The sequence below is a fragment of the Cynoglossus semilaevis genome, chromosome 12, assembly GCF_000523025.1.
Source record: "Cynoglossus semilaevis isolate Cse_v1.0 chromosome 12, Cse_v1.0, whole genome shotgun sequence".
Taxonomy (NCBI): Eukaryota; Metazoa; Chordata; class Actinopteri; order Pleuronectiformes; family Cynoglossidae; genus Cynoglossus; species Cynoglossus semilaevis.
Genome location: NC_024318.1, coordinates 11,912,788 through 11,931,682, shown reverse-complemented (window position 1 = coordinate 11,931,682; position 18,895 = coordinate 11,912,788). Strand labels below are relative to the sequence as shown.

The window sequence follows — 18,895 nt, the reverse complement described above, 5'->3', positions numbered from 1 at the left end:
TCCAATATTTTTTTTTCATTGCATGAATGCACCAAATATGATGTGATCCATGCAAACTAGATTATTATTTTCCCTTTAGGAATTCAGTTGAGGAGGGGACTGTTTCTTTAATGATGTATTCATTTAGTCTGTCCAGTCTAAATATATACTTAAATAAACACTCTGCTGCTTTCTCTCAATGGTGTCAACAACCTTCAGTGACTGAAGGACTTCACCAGTCTCACTGATTAACTAGCCCGCAGTGTGTCAGTCACGGACGAGCAGAAACAAAGTGATGGATTGCGGTGGACATGGCTGGTATGGAGGTGCTGACCTTTGGTGAGAAACTACACTTAGTACCGGCCTGATGTTTTGGATTCCAGCTGCAGCTTTCAGGAGCCTTCACTGAGAGAGCTGTAGTTGATAATGAAAATGGATGCAGTTTGTGTTCAAATGAGAACAGTGCAGCAGTGGCTCTAATGCTGTGACTGAACAGAGGACAATGGTAATTAGTTTAGATGAAAACAATCGTTTCAGTTGTGCATTCTTGATTTTTTTTTTTTTTTTTGATTTTTTTTTTAATCATTTCAGGTCTTGACTCTAAGACCGTGGATATCAATGCTTTGATTAAGTGAAACAATATTCCGACATTCCCAGAGGCCAATGATATTTTGAGAGGAATGTCAATAAACACAATTCTAAGTTTAATGGCTACATGATATAACCTTAGTTAAAATAAAGAAAAGAAAACATTTTATGGTTGATATGGGACATGTATGTGAGAGTGTGTTGTGCACACACAGCTGTACAGAATCAGTGTGCACATGTGGGGCTGGTGTTAAATATGGATGCAGTGGTTGGCTAGAGTCAAAGATGAAGTATAGGCTTTTTCCAAGGTCACCAGATAACCCTGATTCCCTGTCTCCCTTACCGATGGAGTATTGAACACCAGTCCATTGTAGCTTCAACTGAGGAGTGGCGATAGGGCAATCAGGCCGGGGAGATGGATCTGTGGGTCATCGCCTGCATGTCTGTGGAAAAACTCTAAGCAGCTCTGCAAAAATTAATCTCCAAGGAAGAGTCGCTCCTGGAAGTTATCAGGACGGTGATAGATTACACAGCATACAGAACACTTGAGGGGATTTAGTTCCAGTACTGTTGAGAGGACATTGTTGTTCACATCCTTTGTAAATCTACCAAGGCGGCTAACAAGGCGGCTGCCTTTTACAGCATGACCCACAGTTTTGGTATAAGTGTGTGACTAGTTGACATTAAAAAAAAAAAATAATGATTTTTGAATGATTGATATATATATATATTCTTTCAGTTCAGTTCTCCTTAGTTTGCTCCTTAGTGCCCTGGTTTTGACAGTGTCGTTGCCCTTGTGATTTTTTTCCATTTAAATCTACTGATGAATAGAGCCTTGTTTAGTGGTTAACTGGTATTCATTCATCATCACGAAAACAGCAACTGACATGTTTTGATCCACTCAAGAGTCTGTCACAGCACTCATCCTGTGACTTGGCTGGTTTTGATTTGATCATATAATGATTTTCATTAGTTCATGTTCAGTCATTCCTCTTCTACCACTCAAACCTTTTTAGGGTCACTAGAAGATGAATTAAAGTCCTACTATGGGTGTCTTTGCAAGCCTCAAGGACTGCCACAGGAGGCGCCATTAAGTGTGGCTCCTCTGCAAATTGAACCCATGTCTCTTAGGTCGCCATAACTTTGTGACGTCAAAATTGATCCAAAAAAGGTTGGCAACCGCTGACTTAGTCTGGGGATAAAGGAGAACAGGAAATAAACAAACACACAAGAGGTTAGACACAAAAACAAGATGGCAAAGTTTGTCCCCTGTGTGGGAAAAGTCATTTATCTGCATTCGTAGTAAACTGTGTTACCTATATACACATTCAGACATGTCACTATACACTATAAAACGTTTGCAGTAGGATTATTTGCCACTATGAGAAAACTCTATAATGTAAATCATTGCTGTAACAGCCTGCAGTGCACATGTCTATCTGGAAGCATCACACATTAAAAATTCAATAGTAAGGACAGCTGAGGCAGCAGTGACCCTTAGCAACATGTAGCACCAAATTATCACACATACGTTATTCCATCTTGTGAATAATCTGCAGTGTTATTCCTGGAATTGTGAAATTTCTAGTGTCTTAGTGAAGAAAGCTGATACAGTATGTAGACACAAGAGCAATAATATGTGTTCCCCAACATTCCGTTATGTTCTGATGTTTAATGTTTAACACAGATCTGATAAAAATGAATATAATAAAGTTAAAACTTTGTTGGAAAGGAAAGAAAATCCTGACAAGATCAGGTGAAATAATATTAATAATCAAAAATAAAATGAAAGGTCAGGACTGCTGAGAGTGTTGTTCTCATTTGTTTCTCTTGATGTATTATGATTAAATGTCAAAATTATTATTTGAAGAAGAAAAAGTCCATGTCACAGCGAAGAGAGCAAATGAATAACTAACTGAGATAGAGGTCTTGAAAACAGGAGAGCAAATGAATCAACCGGCTCTCCGTGTATTTGTCTGTTTCCAGTTTAAACTGAGCAAAAACATCACTACAGATGTTGAATCAGTGCACAGAGAAACCCTGTGGAGGTGTACTAACTGAGAGAGAAGTGGACTAACTGAGATAGAGGTCTTGAAAACAGAAAACCTGAGCCTGAAGATTACTCTGTTTAACGCAGGTCAAGTGCACCGCAGGTAACCCAGTCAATTACAAAACGGTTGACGTAATTCCCTGATTCGTTATTTGAGGTCGACCTCAAATGAGTTCAATGATTTGTTTACAAAAAAATTAACCTGGGAGATCCAAATAAACCAGACTTCAAATGGAATCCTTTACAAAAAAAAAAAAAAAAACATCTGCTGAACATTTCCTACATTTTTTAACCAATGTTCTGCTATAACAAGATTAACTTTGAACAGTGGCTGTAATCCATCAATGGCATTAGCAGTGTAATTTCATCATCCCAGACAACAAGTCAAAGCACATTACTGAATGAGAATTAGATCAATAATTCTGCCCTTGAGTCTGTCATTTGAAGATTGTTTTGAGATTGACCCTCCTTAGGGATTACATGCACTGTGGTGGAGATGCTGCAGTTCACTGGTTGAACAGTTTGGTTTGTTTTGCCAAAAGCTGCTTGTCATCTGACTGATTATTGTTAGTAATGCAGAGATAGCAAAAGACCAAATATGGTTACAAACACGTGGAGAATTATTGAGCAGTGGAACATAGACCCAGTAGAAGGCGATCTGTGTTGATGCCAGCTGCTGTTAAAAAAAAAAAACTCACTGCCTTTTGTGGATGACTGGAACAAAATCAATTTGATTAATTTTAAACAGAAATATTCCAGGTCTATGACATAAATAACCTCTGTGCCCTTCTGACGTCTGTCCCTTGGTAATTAGTTCCACCACACTCACCTGTGTCGTGTGCTCATTAGTCTCATTCATCTCACCTGGTGCCCTGGGTACAACTACTGGGTATAGTACATATATAGTCTATGTCTCTCCCTCCATTGGTCCTGGGCAGTTCATTGGTTTACACCTCAGCCCCCCTTTTGTTGAGTGTTCTGTTTAGCAGCCCAGCTTGGTTTAGTTTTTTGAGTTCTGTTCCTCCACCAGTTCCTGAGTTTTTTGTTTGTTTGTATTTGTGTTGTTAAAAAGGAACTGTATCTAATTCCTCATTCTGTGGTGCAGCCTTTGGGTTCTGCCTCCCCAGGAACATGACCCCACCCCCCCACCCCAAGGTTTGTGGCCATTTTGTCTTATAGAAAAAATTTTACTGCTGCAAAATTGCACAAAAACAACGAATACTTTTGTTCAATAAATTAAAAATATTGGTAATGGTACGAATAGTGAATTAGAATATTGACCACTAATGTGGCTATTGAGACATTAATGATGATACAATGTACATTTATTGAATATCCATTTTGTTTTTGTTTGTTTTTGTTTATTTTTTGGTTACTTCATGTGGACCATTCTCATGTGCAACTATAAAATGCACAGTCTTCTCACATCATCAAATTTATAAGTATAATATTATAAGTATAATTATAAGTAAATCTTTATGGCTTTAATAATTGTATTTGTCTGAGGGAATACTAATAATTTCAGAATACATATAATAGGGAACGTTTGCTTTGTAATTTTGTGACGTTTGAATTTTAATTGATAGTTCAAATTGAAGAGAAATTGTTTCAAAAAGCAAATGCAGGAAAGGCATGAGGTAAAATAGAACCTAATGCGCATATCAGAATTCGCAACCCTATACGTCACTTCCGGTGACAATGCAACTCTCAGGTGGTTTGATTCAGAAGTCAAAGCACCTGAGAGTTGCATTGTTGATTTTTTTTTTTAACATGGACGAGTTGAGACTCAGTGTTGAAGTGGAAAACCACCAGATACACAAGTGCGCTTCCACAGAGGCAAAGTAAACCATGCCATGCCTTCGTAAGTTTGGTTCCACTGATTATCAATGGCCTCAGAGGTGCAAACAGGACAGGTTGAAATGAGTGATCGTGGAACGTGTGCCTAACAGCATAAAATTGATGGTAAGGCTGATTGAACAGAGATTCTTTACAGTGGGCTATCATGGGAGTCGAAGAATGGATTACTGTTTGTTTTCCCTTTTTTTTCTGGTGTTGTTATTGGCAAGGTGATGACTCTCTGTCAGCTGGTTCTATTGTTCCGCTGTCTTTATTGATCTGGAGTTGTTTCATAAGCTTCAACTCTTTACCTGTAAATCTCTGATTATTACTTCACTTGTCTGATTCAGCATCTTCAGTAAAAAAGACAGATGAGTTCATTTTTTCTGAACCGCATCTTGTCACTGTATTCAACAGTGATCAATGACGCCTTTCAGTGTTTTCACTTGACAAGACGGCGACATCATGATAAATGTGATGGTGAAAGGACTCCATACAAATGGTTTCTGCTTTAATGTAAAACTAAACATCGGTACAATCTGTATATATTTTTTCAATATTGTTTTGAGTCTAATTGAAAAAAGAATATCCTTTAAAATGTGTCACTATAATGGACTTGCCATAACCATGAGTTTTCTCTGCTTCAATGTTTATACAGTTAAAAACTGTCTTAACCTGTAAGAGACTGAGTTTCAGTCTTTTATCTTCCTTTTGCAGGGAGTACACTGACGACGTCACCCTTCAAAGTTTTGGAATTAGAAGAGAAAATGAATGCATAGAAGGACTGAAAGGTACACACTCACTAATTTACCGGTATACGTCATTGTAGCAGTTGACTTGCATTTTGTCTAATAAGATTGAATTGATTATTATTTTTAAATTAGTTTTCTATTTCCTAACTGTAAAAAAGCTGTAAGAGACTTATTGTCTACCAGGTCACAAGTCTTCAATTTTATAGGTCTATTGATATACCTCAAAAGGGAAATTAATAAAATTTGTATTGTAAATATATGTATAACCTCTTATCTAAATACAGAACAACTGACTAACAAGTAATGAACAATGATTCTTTTTTCTAGTTATAGAACCACACAGTGCTTAATGCATTTTGAAAAATAAACTTTAATACAGACAATAACGACCAAAGTGCACACGCTCAGACGTGAAACGCATGGCACAAAAAATATACGTTAGAACAAGTATTAACATGCCTCTTTAAGTACAATACAACGATGTGCAGAGTGGGAGAAAAATTACGATAGTGAAGTGAGAAACGACGTTCACCTCGCTTAACATGCAGTGGAACAATTAAAAAGAACTGAGGGAATCTGATGTACCAACAACCGGCCAGAGTGCTGCTAGTGAGGAGGTGGATTAAGTTGAGTGTCTGTGTTTGCAGTTTTATATGTCCCAACAGTCAAATGTTTTCCTCACATTTGTAATTTGTTCAGGACAGGATCAAACAGCAGCTAAAAAGATATTGCATTGTAAGAACTTAATTGTTGGCACAGAATTCACTTTTGACACAGTTGTGAATATTGAAAGTTACAGCAAATTTTAAGACTAATGATGCGTTAAGGTTTGCTAATCAGGACCTGACCAGACATAATTAAAACACACATTGGTTTGCTGAAAATGGACATAACACTGCAAAATGTGGTAAACCAGTGGTTCTCAAACTGTGGTACATGTACCACTAGTGGTACGTGGGGAAAATTCATATTTACATTTTCAACTGAATAAATCTGAAACATACCATGCACAATTAATACAACATTTAAACATAAACATCTTTCTAAACATTTCTAAACGTCTCTCTCCTGTGGTGGAAGCTAATAGGGAAGGCCTATGCTGCTAGATTCTAATGTTGGTCATCGTGGTGGTACTCAGAGAGCTCAGTGTTTTCTCAGGTGGTAAAAAAGTTTGAGAACCACTGTGGTAAACTGTGCAGCACAGGGAACACACACTGGACAGCCTTGTAGCAACTGTCCAGAAAAAGTAAACAAACATGCACCACAAAGTCAGAAGTGGACATTTTACAAGTCAATGCTACATCTAATGTGGCTAACACTCAGATGAGTGACGGTGCACAGACAGAGATCATACATCAGAGATTGTCGAATTGACAAATTTAAACAAAAGTACAGAGACCTCTGTAACCAGGCTCCCACTGAACGAACCAGCTGTCAATTACATTTCACTGTACCATTTATACTTATGGTGTTTTTACCGTCTTAGATAATGAACAAGCAGCAAAGCTTTCTGATTAATGTGGATTTTCTATCGTTGTAGTTCAAGCAACAGTTGTGGTTACTATTTCAGTACAGCGCTGCTGTTTAGAGCTGCTTATGTGTAAAGGCATTATGTATGACCGTGTATATGTGCTTAGTGTGTTGATGTGTTTTTTTTTTTTTTTTACCTCTTCATAAATACATTTTTCATCCTCTTTATCCAGTGAAGACTAGAGGTCCAACAGACCATCCATTAAAACCGACTGCCTGGACCAGACCTCATCTTGTGATGCAAAGGTGCAGAAGAACAATCCATCCTATGATGGACAGAGATTTATGGGGGATGCTGTGTCAAAGTACTGAAACAGCATAGATAAACAACACAACTTCTCTGTGAGCACCATCGCTGGGCTACAAAGTGAAAGCCAAGAAAGAGATGGAAGGTAGGATGCATTTTTGAAGTGGGACAAACAGTAATGAAGCCAATTGGACAACCTGTTGTTTAATGAAACCTGAGCTCAGGTTTGTAAAGATGAGCTGTGGAGTTTTGAAGAAATTCCTCATTTGCCTGTTAGCAAAAACCAAACATTTATGTGTAATATGTGTTTCTTTTAAAACAGTTCTTTTTGAGCCTCTTTGTTGTATCTTTTTGATCAAATATCCATCCAGTGTGTGAAGCTGTGTCTTCTTTTTTGGGCTCTTCACCTGCCCAACACACAACAGTTCTTTGAAGTTCCAGAGTTTCACTGAGTTCTTGTCATAGGACATAACTTGACTTTTGGGGAAGGAGGACGGTAAGAGTACACCTACTAGGGCGAGGGTTACAGTTACATTGGACACACTTTGTTTTCTGCTATTGGCAGCTGAGCGAATGAGCCACATTCAGTCGGAGAATCTTCAGACTTGGGCGTCATGGTGCCGCCTGCAGGGATACGAGCGGCGATGACAGACATTTCCCCAGTTTGACTCTCTGCGGTGAACCCTGGGCGCTCTGAGGTCTGGTTCATGTGGCTCTCTGGTATAGTCCCCATGCCAGTAAAGAGGTGGACCAGGCACTTCCTGAACTGAGCAGAAACCATATAAAGAATATAAAGGCAGTTAGCATCAAAACATGGTGTAAATAATTTAAAAACGTTTTTTTTAAACGTTAAGTATACATGACAGTATTTAACTGTCCCTTCCCTTCCAGTGATGTGACATTCCTGATGGTTCCTGGAAAAACCTGACTGATCTTGATCCCAACTATAAAGCCCCATTATTATTGTTCAATGCATTTGTTTATGTCTGAAGTAGTTTAACCTTTTCAGATGTGGAATTCTTGCCGGTGATCACGGGGAAAAATCACAACCGTGAGCCTTAATAGCCTGTGTAATTAAACACAAAAGACTCCTGCCTGCGTCCCTCAAGACAATAACCTCTTTTTAAGCGTACAATTATTTCTGCTAAAGCCCCCTGAAGACACAGTACACGTTTCTGTGATTTGGTTCACTGTGGGACTTTAAATGCACTGACAAGTCCAATATGTGTCACACTTCTGCCATCAGTTTTGTGTTTGTGTTTTGTAATCCTAGTGGCAGACTTGGACAGACGTAAAGCAACAGCAGTGCCATAAATGACGGGGGAAAAAATACTTTATTTCAATAAATTGTCACAACTAGTGCTGCTTTAGATCACATGATGATGATACAACCCAACCTGGTGTTGAGGACTAGTGTGTTAGACATAGCTTGTCTTCTGTCTTCCTTTATTTAAATAAATAAATACATTGATTTCTACACTAATCCTCAACCTTTAGCCTTCCTGGGTATCCCTGGGGAGTTTCCTTTTCTGTTGTTTTGTACATAGCCTTAAGCAGCTGTAATGTAAATTCTTCTTCTAAATTCTTACATATTAATGAAATTATCCAACTAATCTATTGAGGTCACAGCTTAGATAGTCTATCAGGTATGTATGGCATGACGAAAGCATAAAAGAAGCAGGTGCATCCTGCTCTGTAGATCAGCTGAGCTCCACAAGAACCACCAGTGTGGCTGTGGTTGGTCTAAACCAGAATCTCTGCCTGACAGCTGAACTTATCACCATCCAGTCGATGCCTTTGAGGAAACACTCAATGACCAATTTAAAGAGTGCAGCTCAGAACAAGTACAATGAGTCAGACATGCAGATGGAATACAGTTTTTAAATGCTACGTACAGTATGCAGTACATAATCTGTATGTGCGGTTTGACACTTTTTTGCTTTTAACTGCATACATACATTTGTGTATATTGTGATAGACCATGACAGTTTCACCATCTTCTCTACTGGCTGGAAGATTATTTGTGCGGGCACAGTCTGACAGGGACAACAGAGTTATATGTACAGAGGGCGACTTGTACATGCTAACATGAAAAGTTCATTAGGAACTCTGGAATCCATCTGTTTTTTTACTGGAGCTATGGAAGGGTGTGAAGAGAAGATACAGAGTGTGACAGCAGTGGGTTGGTCACTGCACAGATACAACCTCATTAAAGTAGGTGAGTGTGGAGCAGGTAATACTGCGGGGCATCCGTGTTTCTGCCTGGGGACGTTGACCAAATGTGTACACAGGAATGGACTTTTAAACTGAAAATAGTAGTAGGTAGCATTTGCTCAGAGGTGTCACTCTTAGCATGTTATAATATTTAATGTTCAACTTAACTCATGTAATTGGATGTGATTTAACAGGTGTCAAGCTTCTTTTTTTTTTTTTTTACAATTATCTCTGTGATTGTCATTTAGTCAAATTTCTTTTGAACCCATAAGAACATGTACATGATACACCTATGAGGTGGTAGAGGCAGAAATGTCACATACTTTCTGTTGCTACTGCAAAATATTAGGCACTCTGTAAGGGAAAACACACAAGTTTGAAGTGACTAAGAAACAGGGCTGAAGTGTTAGCATCTGATATGAAGAGTTACCTGTTTGTTCATGAAGACATAGATGATTGGATTGTAGACAGTGGCAGTCTTGGCAAAGAAGGCTGGAATGGAGGCCAGTCTGGGGTCAAGTTCAATGGTTGGGTGAGCTGTGACCAGTATGGAGAAGGCTGCGTACGGTGTCCACGCTACCATAAACGCTACAATCATAGCCACCACCATGCGGGTCACCTGACGTTCTGGTTTTCTGGCAGTGGCCAGGCGACCGTGTGACACCTGGAAAAGATTAAATAATGAATTATGAAATAATATATAAAAATGAGTGACCACTCATGACATAGACTATACTGTCACGGTCCAGCCTGCACCTGCAGGTGTAAATTGGTAAACTAAAATGTTATTTAAAAGTATTGTTATCTAATTATATTGCTATATGATAGTATTTTCATCAATAACTCTATCATTGTTCTGCTTTATTCTGTTCAGGGTCAAGAGTCAACAAGTGGGGGAAGGAACCCAGGACCATTTCGTCGCAGGGCCACAGATAGAGGTAAAGAAATATTCATATGAATATATTTATTTGTGTCCAGTAAGCCTACTACCGATGTTCTTAGACAGTGGGCGGACACCGGAGTCCCCGCAAGAGACATGACATGCCATAACCTGGGATGACATTTTATTCCTTTTTGAAGCTCCCTACCTAACAAATTGTATGCAAGAGCAATGCACCTGAGGGAAAAGGCTTTCGGTATTATCATTACATTACTGTCAGTGAGTGGACCTGGAGTGTGACTGGCATGTCTTTCTATTATCCGTGGTGATGACAACACACCATACGGTATTAGGCTCACAGTGTGGAGTGCTTTTCACATGTCTAGTGAATGGACCACTGACCTTCTTGAGCTTCCGCAGCAGCTTTCCATAGCAGAAGAAGATCACTCCAAGAGGTAAAATAAAACAAGTGATGAAAAAAGTGATGATGTAGCTGTGATCCTTCATGTTGGTTGAATACCTGCGAACAGACGGCAAAGAAAGAAACAGATTTTTTAGTTTAGCGTTTACTGCATGAGAAAGTAGCTATAGTCAAGTTTGCTGATTTTAATTGTGACAAAGGAATCACTCTCCACCCGATATAGCGGGGCTTCGTCTGAGTCACTCTCCACCCGATATAGCGGGGCTTCATAACACTCTTTGTCTTTGAGAGTAAACAGTGCTTGTACACTACCATAATTTTTCCCAGTTAGTGGCTGTCAGCAAGCTGTCATTTTGACATTCAAAGGCTTTCATCCAGCCATACAGAAAAACGACACTGCAGCCCATTTAAGCTTATTTTTCAGGGGACAATTTCACGGCTGAGACAAATATCTGTGGGACAATAAGAGGCCTTTACAGTGGGTCTCTAATTTGGTCTAATTACATTATTTCCATTAGAATACCTTCCACTCACAAGGAGGCCTGGTATAATTTGTAAGCATGTATAGTGCAGGGATGGAAGTGTGTGTGTGTGCGCCCCCATTTGATGCACATGCATGCATGCACCTTAATCCCTGTTACTATGTTAAGCCTGTGTAAAAAATGTTTATGATGCTACTGTTAAATTCACATTCATACGCCGTCATGTAAAACACCTGTTCTATTAATGTTTGTACAGTTGTATCCAGAACAAACATCGTCGGTAAACGACCACACTGCACTTGTTCTGCGCTAAAATAATAATAAGGTTTAAGAAACCTCTGGTGGCAGCTTACCCAAGACCCTTAACCTATAGGTATGTGTAAAATCTGACATAAGCCCTTGTGCAGGTCTGGGCCCCTCAGTCATTCACACTGTCTCACTTCATTAGTGCCTCTAGAATCAACAGCACCCTGATGAGAGCGCTGCATCCTCTGGTGGTGTTGGTGGTAAAAACTAGAGCAGCTTCACATCATTTATTTTTCAGATACCAACTCCTTATTGTTAATCAACATGTCATTTTAATGACAACTTGACTCTTAGGGCAGGACTGGCAGCTTCAAGTTTCAGGGACCTAAAGTCAATAATCCCTTCACTCAGCTGGTAAATTATCTCCAAGTGGTGTCAGCAGCAAGACTGTCACTTTAAAACAGTCAAATAACAGACAAATAAACAGCCAACGAAGCAAACTAAATTGGTTCACAAACATCTTGCTTCACTCTCAGGGTAAATCTTCACATTTCCACATTTGAAGGTGAAGAAATTGTTTTGGATTTTTTTTTTTCATTCAGTTTAACTCAGCACTGAGGGACTGTCAAAAAAATACAAAACAAGTTTTTTCTCTCAGTTTTATGAATCTGTCACTGTTGAGCCAACACACTTTAATCCTCCTAACAGTCTTAAGCTGAAAACTGTGCCTCAGCTGCTTCGACTTCTTACAGTCACACGGGAACTAGTCAATGCATTCTCCTCAGGAGGTGTTTAGTACACGTCAACAAACTCGGTGTCGATGTTTTAAAATATTGCATCACAATAATTACATTTGGAGTGTACAATAAGTGCACGCCATTTAACTTCAGGCGAGACGACCACCTTGGGTCAGAACAGCCTCTTTTAAATGCAGGGCATTAAGTAAGTCTAATGGAGAGACAGATAGACGGACGACAGAAATAGTGCAAGTAAATAAAATAAGTTTATTTTTTCTTGACTAAACTGTGTTGGATCAACTTTAAATTTAATTACTTCAATTAAATTAGACTCTTCAAAGTAAATTCCAATCCAAACTGTGAGACTTCACTCAACTGCTTTATTTCTCATTGACTTTGACATGTGTTTCCCCACTTGGATGTCTCTTATTTCTTCTCTATAATAAATGCGTAAAATTAGTGTTGTCCATGCAGTACATCTACGAGCAACACATATGATGAGAATAATAAGACATGTCTAGGAAATATGTACAGGAACCCAGTTGCAAACGATGAATGTAAATGAGACGTTTTAAATGCATCAAGCTGTGCAGTGGCTCCACTGTGGCCGTTACACAGCTGTCCTGCATGAGCCCCAGCTGTTTGGTTATTTTATTTATTCATTCATTTATTTGGTTAGATCTAAAGCTAGGTGAACAGGTCATCTGAAATGTCCCCATTTGGAGTGTCTTCCCTGCACTCCAAATGGGTAATGAGAATATTCCGGTGATTCTTTTTCTCATCTGTATTGTCCAGAGCATTTGTTCCACTCTTGTTAGCTTTATGTGTGTGTATTGTTTACCTCGCACGGCTGGAGGCCAACATTCAACCTCCCAATCTGTACATCTCTGATGAAAGCAGCTAAACAGCATTACACAGATGGTATCCTCAGGGCCATGACCACAGCCAATATGTTTCTTGACTTTATACCATGAGACACATTCACACTTTGGGTTAAAGCCACACTGTGGATGTGACTCAGAGGCTCTGTGGTTGATCTCTATCTTTGTCTGTGCAGGGTACGCGGCGGAGAAATCAATAAATGGGCGCATTACTGGTGTCTGAGGCGTGTTTAAATACAGACAGCAAGCCAGCTGCCTAGATGTAAATGTAAGCCTTTATTTTTATTTGGTGCCCGACTCAGAACAAGATAAAAATAGTAATTTGCTATGCTATAAGTAATAATGGACATCAGGCTCATATCTGGACAGTGGATGTGGATATAGATTGTCAACTTTGTGATTTATTCAATAGCAAAGGGTCAGAGAAAAGATTTTCATTGTTTTTCGTTTTAACTGTGGACATCGTTTGTCTTGAAGTCCACACTCTTTGTGAGTGCTTTGTGAGTAGGGGGGTGGAGGGGATGAAGGGCTGAAGACCATCTGCTCATCATCTCTGCTCAGAAGCACATTCAAAAACACAGCAGAAGAAAAGTACGATAACAAGTCTGTCAGGATAGAAACAGTTCAACTTATTAATCATCACAGTGAGATCGTGTGTGTAAAGGCAGGAGCTGTGTGAAGGTGCTGTTGTCCTTGCTGCTATGATGGATTGTCCATGTGGGCTCAGAGCTATTGTAACAAATCATTGTTCCCTTACACGATCCACTGTTGTATCAGAAAACGCTCCCTGACACCCGACCACAAGAGCAGACGCCTTACATTAACGTTAGAAGTAACTTGGAGACAAAACCAGACTGTGTTAATGAAAGTCTGTTCTTGTAAGAGTCCATGTCTCAGCATCTTGTCCAATTAGTAAAAAAACAAAAACAAATGACAGGTTGTTTGTGTGTCTTCATAATAGGTTGTGTTGTTTCAGAACCATGGACAGTGCTAATTTGCACGTCGGGGAATTTAAAATATATAAATATTTAAATCCCATGAAGCCTTTACTTTACGGCACAGACCTTATGTTGATCACTTCCCAATGTAAAAAAGTCTTGAAATATGTTGTAATTTAAATGTACTCACAGTGTTTATTCATTTACGGAAGACATGTACATCTAATTAAAGGCTAAGCAGCAGAAAATTACTGAAAAATAATTACTTATAATTTTGCCGTATAATTTATGCGGTGTTAAGGCAGCGCTGAAATTTCTAAAGAAATAAGATGATTATGAGAATTCCCCAGAACGGCTTCAGCACCAGTTGTTGAGCAGTTCAATTTTACTAATTGCGTATTTCTAAATATGGAGAAGAGAGAAAATATCAAAATAAAAGAGAACGTTCATGAATAATTACAATTGCAAATTATACACAATGTTTAAAAAAATAGTGTTCAATCCTGTACTTTCTCATTAATATATTTAATTTTGCCAAAATATATACCTTTTGAACTGTTAAGAAAACTTAGTTCATTATTGTTTTAAAACTTCAGCCATTTTTCGCTGAAACAAAAGAGCTTCGAGCAGTCGGGGTTGCCAATAATCACTAAATTCAGATGATGGAAAAATAGTCACACGGTCGCTTAATTTGAAGAATGCGTCGGAGGCAATATATGTGTGTCTAATTGACATTGTTTATCTCCACATGAATTAATTCTCTTAAAACCGGCAGCCACTGCTCATACCGAGCAGCACCTGTAGGAGTGACCGTGGTTACAATATGACGATGAAGGGAGAGGATTCCTAATGGCTTCCGTCACTCAGCGGTCTTGAAACAGTTGCCTCACTCTCTCTGTCTAAACATTGTGAATTTACCGAGACAAATTTGATGGTGGTGGATGAGTGGCCTGTAAAACAATCCAGATTTCACCATTCCTGTCAACGTCTATACCACTGTGTGTCAGCTGTCACTTGTTTCTGAACAAGACCACCTCTATCAGGTCATGTACTGGCATTTTACAAAAAAAATAAGGTTTTCCACTCAGAACTTTTTGACGTGTGCAGGACGACAGGGCGAAACCTTCTTCCCAAATTCTCACCAACAACATGGCAACAGCATGTGAATAAGCATGAAACGTGTGATATAAGAAGCACTCCTCATAATGGTGCTGTCCTCAGGTCTACAGAAGCACTGTTGGACATTTAGCATTTATGTAGACCATATTCATTTGTTCTGTGGGGCAATTTGTGTTCAAGAGCTGACAGGCAAGGTGGTTGTGATCTGTGTGTTTACCTTCCATTAGATTATTTTAAGTGTCAGGTACGCATTGAGTTAGTGGATCAGTGAAAAAAACCATGGTAACAGCAGAGATTTTGATCGGGGATTAAAGTGTGGACAAGATTAGGAATGAGCAGATTAGTGGGGAAACAAAATATGTGCAGTTTAGAGTGAACGTCAATCTAATAATCTTATAATGTACTTGTCACAGGGTTTTGTAGATGAAGCTGTCAGGCTAACGTTATAATGATAAGGTAAATGAGGACATGAAGAGAGTTTGTGTAACAGCAGAGAAAGGAATAAATGGAAATCAGGTGGTCTGCAGTGGTGATGGTTGAAGAAGCAGCTGACAGAAGATGAGGTTGGACGAAGATATGAAGTGAAAAGACAAGTTCTTACCAGTCAGGCTCACAAGTCGTTCCAATCTTACTTATAGTATATCTGTTCCAGCCAAGCACTGGAGGGAAGGTCCATATGAAAGAGAAGGTCCAGACGAACAGCAGACCAAGGACGGCGTGCTTCGCCTGCAGTCGGATATTACCCAGGGGTCGACAGATCACAAAAAAACGCTCGAATGACAGAATGGCCAGAGACCACATGGCTACGATGCCTACGGCAAAGACCAGGGGGTGAGTGTTAAAAACACATCGTCCAATTAACACACCTGACAGTAACTGTGGATTATTGGGGTGGAAAACATACAAATGATCTTCTTTTTACTTTAAGGCAGTGATGTTTTTACTACAATGAATGTATTGATGTGTGTTTGATACATTCACTGACCTCTCATTGACTTTAATTATATAATTACCTAGAAACACAGACGGCAGCTGTCAGTCAGTAAAACTGCTGAGTGGCTTTCCATCACAAGACCCCTGTAAGCCCCCACTTTATAAGGCTGTTGCATAATGATTAGGTTTTTAAGAAATTGGACAAAAAGCCTGAAGGCTTGCTACTTTTATCATAATGACAAAAGATGTTCTAGTTTTGTCCTGTGAGTTAAGAAATTAGCCCTGTACTAGATGTGGAAATCCCACACCAGAGTCAAACCTCTGACAGAAAAAAATGTCAGGTGAAAGGGTCATGTCTGGAACTTCGTAGTTTCCTGTGGCCCTTGTGGCATTAGAAGGATTTATGGGAGTATTTAGTGCAATAGTGACTGCTGAGTGACTTATCTTTTTAGTTTTACACTATGGGGATCACTTTAGTTTAGTCTTCACTGTAACACCAGTCTCTCAGAATGAATTATAACTTGCCTTCACTGAGGATTTTGTGGTACTTGCTCCACTATGCAGCTTAGAAAGTTGCATTCTTGGCTAGGAGCTCCAAACCAGGGATATGAACAGAATTTCTTAAATTACTCCATAATGTTTGAATAAGTAACTGCCTGTAATGGATTAATATTTACGTACGATACATACTTAGTTCATCAACCAATTTTAAATTTTTCAAATACAAAACTTTAAAAATTAAAACAATAAAAATTTAAAAAAGCCATATATTCTGGAGCGCTGAGGACGGATGTGGAAATATATCAACAGAGACACACACAGCCCTGCAGGGGGCACAAATACCACACAACTAATAAGGCGCAGTTTTATTTATTAACATTAATAGAACTTAAGTGTTGTCTTTTGGGCCACTTTAAATTACTTGAACGCCCAGCTTTGACCTGCGAGCCTTATGTTTTCATCTGCTTTAAACTCCAGTGGCTGATTTCACAAAACGGGTCTGCGGGGAAAACAGTTCTCACAGACTCTCTTAGTTAATGTGTCAAGCTAAGCTGACTAACTTCCTCATCAGCAGTATTATTGCGGCAGCCATAGTTAAATACAACATTTTTGTTCAGGTTTCATGTAGAAATTCCACTTTATTTACATTTTGGCCAGTCAACTGCCAAACTGCTACAACACACAGATGCCTACAGTTTATAAAGTTTATGCAAAAGACTACCTACCGAAAAAGGTCACAGCAAAGCCCTCCAGGACGCAGGCCCACCTCCCCAGGAAGAAATAACCCCTGGAATTAGTCAGGAAACTTATTACTCCGCCGATGAGGGAGACCAGAAAGTCAGCAATAGCCAAGTTGACAATGATGTAGTTGAGTGGCTGTCGGAGCTGTTTGAATTTAAACGTGACAAACATCACCAAAAAATTCTCGCCCAGGGACAGCGAGGTGACCAAAAACATGAGCACGGCCAGGATGGTAAAGTTCCACTGTGCCACATTCCTGATGGGTGCAGTGAAGGGGTCGTCAGTGTAAGGCAGTTCAGCAGCCACGGTGTAGGACACGGCGTTCACTGACAGACTCAAAGTATCCATGGTCCACGCCCGGGTTGAGGGTGAGCTAATTGGAGACTAACGGCGAGGAGAGGATCCCGTGGCTTCTCTGTTCAAACCATTAACTTAACGTGGACGCGCTCACTTTGGTCCGCAGTTGCACGCGCTGTCTCCGCCACCGAGCATCATGCGCTTTGAGGTTATTCTTTTTTCAAAAACTTCTTGAATGGAAATCCGTGCATGGTAGAGGCAGAGAGAAGAAGAGTCTGCTTCGGATCCCTGGACTGAGCTGCAGGATGAGAGGCGATGGAGCAGGAGGCTGCAGGAAGAGGCTGCAGGATGAGAGGCGATGGAGCAGGCGGCGCGCTGCGCGCACAGGGAGCATTGGTGTCTGACGGTGCAGCTCGGAGCAAATGCATGAATGAGTGATCAGTGGCATATTGGAGGCTCTTATATAGGCGGCTGCAGCATCACCGCTGCACTCACACGCGTCCTCGGGTGTGAGAGCGCGCTTTTTTTGGTTTGACGCACAGCGTGGCACAGCCGAGTCCGCAACTTACACCAGCCATCGACGCTGATGTCTCTGTTTCACACAGGGAATTGGACATTGACACCTGCCGGCTTTGCCTTTTCAGTGCAGTTTACACTATTACAAACCTGCGAACTCCTACGATGTTAAATATTTGACCATGTTCATTATTGTAATTTACTCGATTTTCTTCTTCTGTTGTAAAATAATACCAGACTAAAAAAAAAATCCAGAGCCTCCTGGCCTTTTTCACACGATCAGACAACGGTACAAATTTAAAGGTCAAAGCCGTTGTTGTTTGAAAATTACTTTTCCTAGTAATACAAACTTAAAACCGCTCCTCAGAGTGCATAACGTGGACAAAGTGGGATTGAGGGAAATTCTCACAAAGGATTTTAATAGCTCAAACATTGACCTTTGTGATCTGTGTCACAGATGGATGTGCCATGTTTGTTTCCCCAAAAATGTGTGCTCTTGACACAAAGAAGATCTTTAGGATTATAGATAAGGTCACATCAAACCAGTTTATGTCTCTAAATAACTATCAGTATTATACATATCAAATAAAATTGTTAGACAAAAATAGGGGTCTGTCCAGGAAAATTCTGTCCCTTAACTAAAAGATGTAGTTGGTGTCCCCTGACATACAGTAGATAGACAAGATTGGCTGCTGCTCAGTTTTCTTTGGCTTCAAAATAAGATATGATTCAACTGTCATGTGTTTCACTTTAGGGCATTTTGAAAAGCTCCATGTGAAAGTGATGAATTTAGATCTTACAAATGTTTTTTTTTCTTTCTCTCGGCACTTTCCTAAACTTAATAAGCCCCAACTTGATGGTTAAAACTTTTCAAAGAGCCCCCGACAGACAACATTCTTGTCTTTGATCCAGATTCCTTTGTGAGTGTGAGCTTGTCACACGCTCTCTATCACGTTAATAAAAATGTATCGCCCGCTGTCTCTGTCCAGACTCTGTTCAAAAGTAGT

General features: G+C 39.7%; 1 protein-coding gene and 1 long non-coding RNA gene across 2 annotated transcripts; one reads left to right on the top strand and one right to left on the bottom strand.

Annotated features, from left to right (window-relative positions):
- Positions 1-3,522: 3,522 nt before the first annotated feature.
- LOC112487874 (uncharacterized) lies at positions 3,523-7,495 on the top strand. The gene is made up of 3 exons (XR_003051371.1): positions 3,523-3,772; positions 5,171-5,244; positions 6,909-7,495. It is a non-coding gene; the product is annotated as an uncharacterized LOC112487874 (long non-coding RNA).
- valopa (vertebrate ancient long opsin a) lies at positions 7,489-17,681 on the bottom strand. The gene is made up of 5 exons (XM_008322205.3): positions 17,060-17,681; positions 15,502-15,712; positions 10,479-10,596; positions 9,627-9,860; positions 7,489-7,748 (listed from the first exon to the last, which is right to left on the bottom strand). Exons 1-5 carry the CDS (start codon positions 17,421-17,423, stop codon positions 7,512-7,514), a joined length of 1,164 nt encoding a protein of 387 aa, XP_008320427.1. The 5' UTR covers positions 17,424-17,681; the 3' UTR covers positions 7,489-7,511.
- Between the last annotated feature and the right edge of the window lie 1,214 nt (positions 17,682-18,895).